This window comes from Xiphophorus couchianus, chromosome 6 (genome assembly GCF_001444195.1).
Source record: "Xiphophorus couchianus chromosome 6, X_couchianus-1.0, whole genome shotgun sequence".
Classification (NCBI taxonomy): domain Eukaryota; kingdom Metazoa; phylum Chordata; class Actinopteri; order Cyprinodontiformes; family Poeciliidae; genus Xiphophorus; species Xiphophorus couchianus.
Window position 1 is genome coordinate 12,692,700 of NC_040233.1, and position 9,592 is coordinate 12,702,291.

At 38.1% G+C, this 9,592-nt stretch overlaps 2 protein-coding genes across 2 annotated transcripts; one reads left to right on the forward strand and one right to left on the reverse strand.

Moving 5' to 3' along the window:
• Positions 1-110: 110 nt before the first annotated feature.
• On the reverse strand, positions 111-4,441 carry alg3 (ALG3 alpha-1,3- mannosyltransferase). The gene is made up of 9 exons (XM_028021585.1): positions 4,215-4,441; positions 2,934-3,033; positions 2,695-2,842; positions 2,418-2,578; positions 2,179-2,299; positions 1,875-2,080; positions 1,345-1,421; positions 894-1,038; positions 111-791 (listed from the first exon to the last, which is right to left on the reverse strand). The coding sequence occupies exons 1-9, from the start codon at positions 4,438-4,440 to the stop codon at positions 620-622; spliced, it is 1,356 nt and encodes a 451-aa protein (XP_027877386.1). The 5' UTR covers position 4,441; the 3' UTR covers positions 111-619.
• On the forward strand, positions 4,380-8,929 carry mul2 (mitochondrial E3 ubiquitin protein ligase 2). The gene is made up of 6 exons (XM_028021586.1): positions 4,380-4,515; positions 6,057-6,198; positions 6,596-6,683; positions 6,799-6,919; positions 7,587-7,818; positions 7,923-8,929. Exons 2-6 carry the CDS (start codon positions 6,082-6,084, stop codon positions 8,436-8,438), a joined length of 1,074 nt encoding a protein of 357 aa, XP_027877387.1. The 5' UTR covers positions 4,380-4,515; positions 6,057-6,081; the 3' UTR covers positions 8,439-8,929.
• The last annotated feature ends 663 nt before the right edge of the window (positions 8,930-9,592 follow it).

The following is a 9,592-nucleotide window of genomic DNA, read 5'->3' on the forward strand; positions in this document are numbered from 1 at the left end:
AATGATCAGCAATTTCCTTTTTAAAATAAAATTGACCTGAGACAAAACATTCATAGTTTTTGTATCCTGAATAATGCAAATGTAATGTGATAATTATGAATACACACTGGTAATCATTACTGTTTAAGGTTTATTTGCAGTATTGCATAAAAAACAAAACAAAAAAAAAAGAATGCAGGCTTTCACCAAATATCAGATTCATGTTGATATGTAGTCGATTTAACACTTCTGAATCTACGGTTAGCTCTTCAGATCTTATCACATCTTATCAAATCCATCACATTCTGTGTATGAACAAATTATTTCTAAGCATACATGATTTTTCCACAGCACTTGAAAACTTCCAATTGTGTAACAACAAAAAGACTCCTGAGAATTCATCCTTTCCGTTGTCATGTCTTTGACTGCAAGCCACAGCAGTGTGCACTAGCCGGGTACAGCAGCAGCTGAGCTTGAACGACAAAGCAGGAAACAAAGACAAGAAGCAACAAATGGCAACTTGTATCCACCTAGCAACAGTCTTTCACAGTGACTTCCCTCTGCAGGCCCTGTGCCGATGATAGAGAGGAGGATGATGGAGGTTACTCAGCATCCGATCAAACGTCCTGTCCCGTCAGGTTTAGTGACGCTTGTTCCCCTTATCAGTCGTGTGTTCTTTCTTTTCCATCAGGGGTGGAGCCAGCCACAGACAGAGGAGGATGATGAGGTGACAGACATGGAGGGCTGCAGAGCTGCTCTTAGTCGAGGGATAGGTGTTCCATGAAAGCTCAATCAGTCCAAGAATCAGAACTCTGCACACCAGAATGAAACTCATCATTATCCTCATACAACTCCACCACAAATTTGGACTTCAGTGTAAAAGTAAAAGCTCTAATTTCAAGACTTGGCCTTACCTCAGCAGGTGGGCCAACTTCTTGACACCGCCACTCCACAGCAAGTAAGGCAGCGTGTGGAAGTACCACACGTAGAACTGGTAGTGCAATGAACGGCTGAAGCACATGCCGATGAAGTTAGATGTAAAGAGTATCAGCACTATCTGTGGCTCGCTGTTAGGGACTTAAACTACAAAGGAAATGATTATTAATTTCAGGTCTTTTAAAGTTAAAAATTTATTTCAAGCATAGTAGTTTGAACTGACTAAATTTTTAGTAATGGCTTTATTTAAGAGCTGTGAAAATAATGGATTAGTAAAAGTAATGCTGGGCTTTGCATAATTTGCTAAGCTATAGTGGCTAACAAAAAAATATAAAAAGTTTAACAACAACTTTTAGGTTCACAAGAAACACAAGCATGGGTATTTCTCATTAAAATAAAAATTAAAAAAATATTTAAATGTAAGGATATGATCCACAGTGATGCTTTGAGCAGGGATTTTCCTCTTGCTTGGTTCTTTAAGAAGCTCAACTATGTTTTCTCCTGGTCTGAGAAAACAGAAATTGCAAGAAAATATTATAAAAAAATATTTATATAACAGTTTGCTTTCTAAAAAAAACAGTACTTGAAAGTGAACTAAACATTGGACTACCATTCAGATCATTTAAATATTTAAGCAGCATCAAAATTCTGTGATACTGCATTATGCCTTAAAGATCCAAACACAGACTGATGAACATGTTAGAAATGTAAATAACATTAAAAAGACCTCTATTCTAACATTGTGACCCAAAATATGAAGCTGTATCCTTATGAATGAACCCTGAATCTCAGTTTCTGGCAGATCTTCTGCTGTTTTTCTGTGGGATTCATACAGACTCATTATGAGAGTTTATTGGTTTACAGTCAAACAAAACCCTAAAACAAAATTTGTTCAATCAAATCGTCTCTTCTGGTTTATCTTATCTCTGGAATTACAGCACATCCCAGGTCTGTCTCACCTCTTCCAGCGGCGGAGAGCGAAGAGCAGCAGAGTGAGGAGGTGAGCTGCCAGCAGGACCAAGTGGAAGTAGCGATTCAAGAAGAGCCACTCTGGCAGGAAGCGCCAGTTCACCGTCCACTTGAACATGAACTGACGGCCCAGATCAAAGGCGCGGCTCAAATAGCCAACAGGATTGTTCAATAGGAAAGGCAAACCCAGGAGAAGCTACAGTAAGCAAAGAAAAAACTTGGGATTATTGTTCCTGAAATATATTGACACTAGAAAGTCTGTGTTTCATGTTTTAAATTAAAAGGAGTGCTTACCTGTATGGCTGCACATACAGAAAGTTTAGGGATTGTTCTGATGAGGCCAAATTCCCACAAAAGGCAAAAAAGTAATCCAGGGGCAAAAAGAAGCACGTTCATTTTCACAGACACTGCTAAACTGTCAGAAAGAGGGAAAGATTAAGCTGTAATTTCATCACCTCACTTTATAAAGGAATATGATACATTTGAATACTTTTAACGGTGAAGTCTTAAAATAAGTAATGGTTCACACTTGCCTGTACACACCACAGCCCAGAGTCCAGTATCCATCCAGAAAGAGATTAGTGGCTGCAAACAGCAGCATCATGGCCACTGGATCATTAAAGAGACGCAGCACAAAGATGGAATGGATCCGATACGAGGCGCAGCACACAAAGAAGAACACATACGGCGGAACCTAGAAAAAAAATGTCAGAAGATGAAAAAAATACGTATTTGCTTTACTATTAAACTCCAGATGACAGACTAGAGTTTCAAGGAGTAAAAAGAGTTTTTGCTAGAAAACCGACAGACCTTCTTGGTGCGGTTGTATATTCTGAAGACAAGCAGCAGCGTAACAAGATAGAACACTGCAAAAATGTACTGGCCGAGGCGGATGTTCATCCCATGGTTGGTGATGTAGTACAGAGCCGTGAAGATGTAGACAAAACCAGCAGGGTACCTAGCGTAACAGGAGGATCGATTTATCAACATGTTCTGAACTGAAAGGATCAGAGAAGGCTACAGGGCAAAATCGTCTTTGTAAAACTCACACCAAAGGGCCGGTGTCTCCTTTAAGCTGGGTGTAGTCATAGGTACCGTTGATGACCCCCTCCACCTCATCCATGTACGCCTTCCAGTCGATCTCTGTGTCTGCACAACGTGTCATATTCAATTATTATTAATATAAAACTGTTAGTATTACTAAATAACATTTTTCTTTCACTTTAGGAATGGCAATTTACAGATAATAATAATATTAACCTTTATTGACATTTATCAACCATTTTGTGCTTTTATGACTGGAATGGGCTGCACAACAAATCCAACAGTTATTGCAATGCAACTGTGTCAAATATCTTTATCAAAATGGACTACTTTAATGCGAGACATAGCATCCTGGTATTTTTCAAGTTCCATGCATTCACAAATATATATGTACCTATTTGGAGGGACTTTAAGTACAATTGGTTACCCATCACCTAAGGCCAAAATGCTAAATCTCAAGAAGGCTCGAGGACATAATGTGAAGGAGTCAGGAAAATGTGAATGAATCCTAATCAAAATAATAGTAGTCACTATAAGAAATAGCAATTTTATGTTTTTCTGGTGTGGTGCAGCTCTGGTTTCATGGTATTATGGCATTAATGTAGGGATTTAGAACAGCAACAATTAACCCTTCTGATATACAATACAGTTTCAATATTATGTAGAACAGTGAATCTCATCTCTTTTACCATTGCTTTTCCAGCAACAGCTACTCTGGTCTCATCACAGTCCACTTTTTATGTTGAAATTAAGCAACACTTTGGGGGTGATTTGGGGGTAAAAAAGTATAATTAATTTTTACATTTTAAAATGGTTTTTAAATAAATAAAGGTTTATTTAAAATAAAACTCTCCAAACAACTAGATTGTTTTCAAAAACGTTGCAAATTCAAAACCTGATTTTACAACTTTTGCACAACCAAAAGCTCCGGATATCACACACTGCAAATGTTTCTATTGTATTTCGTGCAAATATTTCACTTTTACAACTATTTAGATAATCAGATTGTCACCACAAATACGCGTAAGAATCCATGCTATGAATGCACACTGCAAAATTCAAACAACTTACACACCATATATACAGCAAAACTAAAATTATCATAAAATGTTACTTAAAACAGACATTTCCCTTTGACACTAAGACAGACAGACTGAGTGTGTAATCCAGTGACAGGTGTTAAGAGTTCAGTTAATGCTTTGCTAATGCTAGCCATTTAGCATCCGGACGCCTTCAGGAACACGACATCACACCGGAGCATGCTAACTAGCAGCACGGCAACTTACATGCCACTTTCTGTATGACCCACAGGTTTATTCCAATTTCCAGGATCCACAGCACTGAAACCACCAGTAACGTATGTTCCGTCTTGAACAGGATCAAGTGCTTGTCCTGCCAAAGAGTGTGGAGTTTTCCCCACAGAGGGGACGGAGAGCTGGGGCTTCTTCTCCGCACACCTCCTGCCATGTCGGCGCTTAGAGGCGACGTGGAGGAGACGCCGTGCGCCAACATCTGTCACGTGACGACACCGTTGTCTACGTGACGTGACAGAAGTGTTAGCTTGACAACTTTCATTTTGTCCTTAAGGTAACAAAAAGTCTACTGTAACTTATGTGCTAGGTTATTTATAAACATGTGCTTGGATTATGTAAATGTTATGAGTCATATCGATGCTTTACGTTACTTTAGAGTCATTAATTGCAAAGGTCAATGTTAGTTCCTGGCAGTGTTAGCATGCTAGCTAACTAGCAAAGCAATGCAGTGGGATTTAAAGTCAATAAATGCGGATGATAAAGCATGGGGAACAGACAGGCAGTCGAGACAAAACAATTACAAAATATACTGCAAACCAGTTCTCGAGGTTTTAGGCAGACAGTTTTACTGAATCTCAGAACTAACTTCCGAGTCTGAAGCACCAATAACAGGTGTGGAGTTCACTGGCAATTTGTTCTGCAAAATCCCAGCACAGCTTCTACTTTGAAGCGGTTCCCACTTCCTCACTGTGAGGAAGTTCCTACGGCAATTTAGAAAACCAGCAGGAAATGTCTGTGGTTATCTTTTTTTTATTTTCTCAAATGTAAACAAATTACGTTGCTTTGTTCTACATGAGTATTTTTTTTATTCTTGCAGTGACTCCAATGTCCACGTGCTGTTTTTCTCATTAACTGCACTGATGTAACATGGATTGAAAACCCCTGATTAACACAATCACACTTAATTATATTGATGCAGTTATGGTAAAAGAATACTACACTTTTATTATCTTTTTTTTTTGTTTTAGAATTGGGGTGGCAACAAATCCTCACAGCACAACCTTGAAGAAAACACCACAGTTCTCATGGTGTCATTGTATTTAAACAAGCATTGAAAAAGAAATGTTAAGAATGTGACCGAAAGTTTCTTTTTGTAAGGGGCTTAAATAAAAAACAACTAAAATTATCTGTTTTGTAATCGAGTGTTGGGGGAGGGGGACATATTTTATATGCCTGGCAATTCCAATTATGGCCAACACCATTTTGTTGTTTTTTGTCTGAAAGTTACTAAATATTGCCACAATGTCACTAAGTTCACAAGAATTGGTTGACTATTGACAATCATGCGTTTGAGTACGTCAGTCAGCTCTCTCTCATGGCAGAGCAAAAGAGGACAGTGAATAATTTTTGGATAAGATTGGTTTCTCCTGTAAGTATTGGCAGATCTCCAATCTTTGAACAACAATTTGTGCACCCATACGTGTAAGCAAGAGAAAATTATTTGAACTTTCTTTCAACCAGTGGACCAGTAGGGCGCAACAACTCGTGGTGAAAGGTAGCATCATAGAAACAATATGTTGTGAAATCGTTGCAGCGTTAAAACAGTAATTTGATTATAGCAACCAGTCCATTTCTAGGCTCTAAAATAATATAAATCTAACAGCATGTGACCCACAACACAGCCGCAGATTCCATTCTGTTATAGTGAATGGAAAAATTTAATTTGAAAACAAATACACGTCCGAAAAACACAGATACAAAATAGGTGTCCTTTTCTAAAAATGGCTGTACTATTTGTGAAACATATCAACAATGTCACTGTAAGTCTTGCTAGCCGTTCTCACATATTATATGTGGTTTCTTTTCTGGTTTCAGGGCTGTGATAGGACGCCCAGAGAGAATGGAAGGGTTTCCTCTGACCTTTACAGAGGCAGTGTGCCTTGGTGCCAGCTTGAGCCTCTCTGGAGTCTTTTACTATCTATACAAAAGAAGTAGATTAACAGTTAAGAAACTTGAAGTAAGTATTTTTTTTATGAATATACTTATCCTGAAAATGTGTTCATCTAATGTCTGACTGCTTTTGTGCTTAAAAAGTGTTTGATGCTTGCAAGTGATCCAGGTTTTCTGAAGCTGCAGCATCTATTGTCAGCTCCTCATCACATGCAAGATTGACTAGTTTGAAATCAAATATAATCTTCATGATGAAGTATGTTAAGCATAACAGCTGGTAATACTACAATAACTATTGAGAAAAAAGATTAAGATAAAAAAAAAAGACTTTTCTATACTTTTGTGGAAATTCACTGAAACTACGTTTGTTGGAAAGTTACACCAGTTAATTATTTAACTGTACTACATGCAAATCTGTGAATGTACCATGTAGTGCATATTTTACCAATTTATCTTCTTTCCAGAATGCTCCACATATTAGTATAGATGGAAAGCTCAAAGACCTTTTGAAAGTTACTCCTGGAGGCTGCTTACAGTATGCTGTGGTTGAAGGTAATCAGAACTTCACTGTTTTGATACAGACGTGAACTGAATGCAATGTTTTAGTGCAGTGAAAGACATTTATGGCTCATATTTCCTGCTCTTGGATGGATGTGTCCACATGTAGGTACGGTAAAACCAGTGGATGAGCCTCTAACAAGCCATTTCAACAAAGACATTTCTGGTGTGTTGCAAAAATTTACAATTAAAGAGCACAGGCTGATATGGAGCAGCATTTCCCGCACATGGTGAGAGTCTGATATAAACACATATGAAATGTTTGGTGTTATATCAAGTTTCAAACTATTGTTTCATATGTTTTGAGATAGCATGTTTGCCATTTAAGTGCCTTACAGATGTTCCTCCTATTGGATACTGGATACTTTCTCTGTGCACTATATAATAGGGCAGCTAGATAATGGAAAAAATATCACAATAATCTAGAATTATTCTGTAATGAGCTTGTAAAAAGTATCGCACTCACTCAACAGAGCTTTAGCTTGAACATGAAAATTTCCCTGATAGCGTTTTCTTTCCAGCTACAAAATGGCAGAAAGATGTTATTTACTAACCAACACTACCAAAGAGAAACATTGTTTTTGTGATGTTGAGGAAAAGTTAAAACTGAATGAAACTGAATTATCTCTATATAAAGGACAGTTGAAGTCTATTTTCTAATTAGGTGACCTTTGATGGCATTTGATTTTACCAATGTACACCAAGATTTTTTTTATTGAAAACTGTATAATAATTTTTTCACTTCACAATTATGCAAAACTTTGTTTAAGTTTGACCTTACATTTGTATCTCAATAATACCTAAAGTGCATGATATCATCACACATAGTTTAAAACTTTACATTTTATTTTTGCTAAGCAGAACCATGTTCCCTATCTTTGGCTCTGCTTTCTGCAGGATGGACTCAGAACGCATCTTACATCAAAGAGTGAATATGGTGCCTTTTGCTTTGTTTGGATTAGACAAGGCTGCAGTCAAAGTTCAGTCTCCTCTGCAAGCAGATGGAATATACACAGAGGTCATCAATGAGAAATTTCACCAGCCCACTCTTAGTTTTGGAGAGCTTGTAGGAGTTTACTTCAGTGGAGAAAAGCCTAAAGGAGTCCTGGAGATTGAAGAAATGCTTAAGGTCGGTTTGTAGATGAATCTAACAAGTCTTACTTTAGATGTTTCATAGTTTTGATGCTTCTTACAAAAGCAGATAATTCTGATGATAATCAAACTCTCTTATAGGTGGGTACGACTCTTACCGGCATCGGCGAGTTGACCCTAGACACAGACGGCACCGTGACTCTTCGTCCCCCCTCTGATAATTCTCCATATTTCTTGAGCTTGACAGACTTTGAAAACCTGCGAAATGAAACTTGCAACATAGCTGTTTTTTGGAAGGTGCTAGTTGTTGTCTCGGCCTTGGCCGGGACAGCAGTGCTCTTCTGGGCCGGCCTACGATTCTACCGCACCTTTAAGGATCGCTGGGAGCAGGACGCAGCATCCAGGGAGTTTGCCCGTCAGCAAGCTGAAGCCGCAAGACTGCGTGCCGAAAGAGCAAATGCAGAAGGTTCTGAAGAGGAAGACAACAATCAAATGGGGAATGTCTGTGTGATCTGTCTCAGTGAACCAAGGGACTGCATCCTGTTGGACTGTGCACACGTATGCTGCTGCTTCACCTGCTACCAGGCCCTCCCACAAAGAACGTGCCCCATCTGTCGGCAGAACATTGCCCGGGTTCTGCCGTTTTATCAGCCTTAAGGCGCCTGTGTGACCATATACCTTCAGTGCACTAAGGCTCTACAATAAATCTGAAATAAAAAAGACTTTGGAAACGGTTTTTCACTAAGCGAGGTACAATGTTAAACTGTCACAAGAAAAAAGAAAAGTGTATGATATGTGCATTTTCTTGTAATAGAGAGTTTTATTTTTGGTAACTGTGCCTTATGAGAAAAAAAACAAGGCTGCTGCTTTATCAGTGAGAGAACTGTATTATGTATGTTTGCTCAGAAAGGTTTGGTATTAGTCTTATTAAAGAGAAAAAGGCTTTAGTGTTGTAGTTTTAGTTTATGTACAGCTAAAAGAATGTTTTACATACTTTACATCAAATTTAGTAAAGCATCACTCTGGCAAGTATTTATAAGAGGGCAAAATGCTGTCATAATCAACACTTGGGAAGGATGTGACTAATTTATTAAAGCATATAAAATTTGAAAACTTGTTAGACCGAAGCAAATAAAATATTTAAGCAATCTGAAAGCCTCAGAGGGCTTGAAAATGACTCTTAGAACCTAATCATTGGCTGGTGTTTGCAAAGCAGCCAATCCTGGAGTGGCATTTATTGTAATGCTGATTATATCCCTAAGAGAAGAGAAATGGAAGACAATGGATGTTCTGTGGTACACACTATGGTTGTTTTCATAGGGAAATGTATTGGTATGTTTGATGTTTGAACTTTTAAAATAGAGAAGGGCTTTAGAAAGGTTTCAATATTTCACTTATTTGAAATAAAGTACACTGTACTTTATTTAGATATTTCATCCCATTAAAAACAGTGATATCACTTGGAAATAAAGGAGTAGCCTAATGCAAAAAGACTTACCAGCCAACCAATTAGACTCATTTCCAGTTATCGTACCAGAGCAGACCTAGTTTTGGCTCTTTGAACTGCCTTAAATCTAACTTGCGTTGGTTTAAGAAGATATTAGAACATTGCTTTGAGATTTTGATCCACATTGACAACATCGCTTTGTACAGCTGCTGGTGAAGTTGTGGCTTCAACAGCCATGATGCAAACCTCTTCTTCCACCACATCCTAAAGTTAATCTACCGGACCGACTGTGAAGACCATTGGAGTTCAGTGAACTGACTTTCATATAAAAATTACAGCTTGACATAATTCACTGCATCGTGCT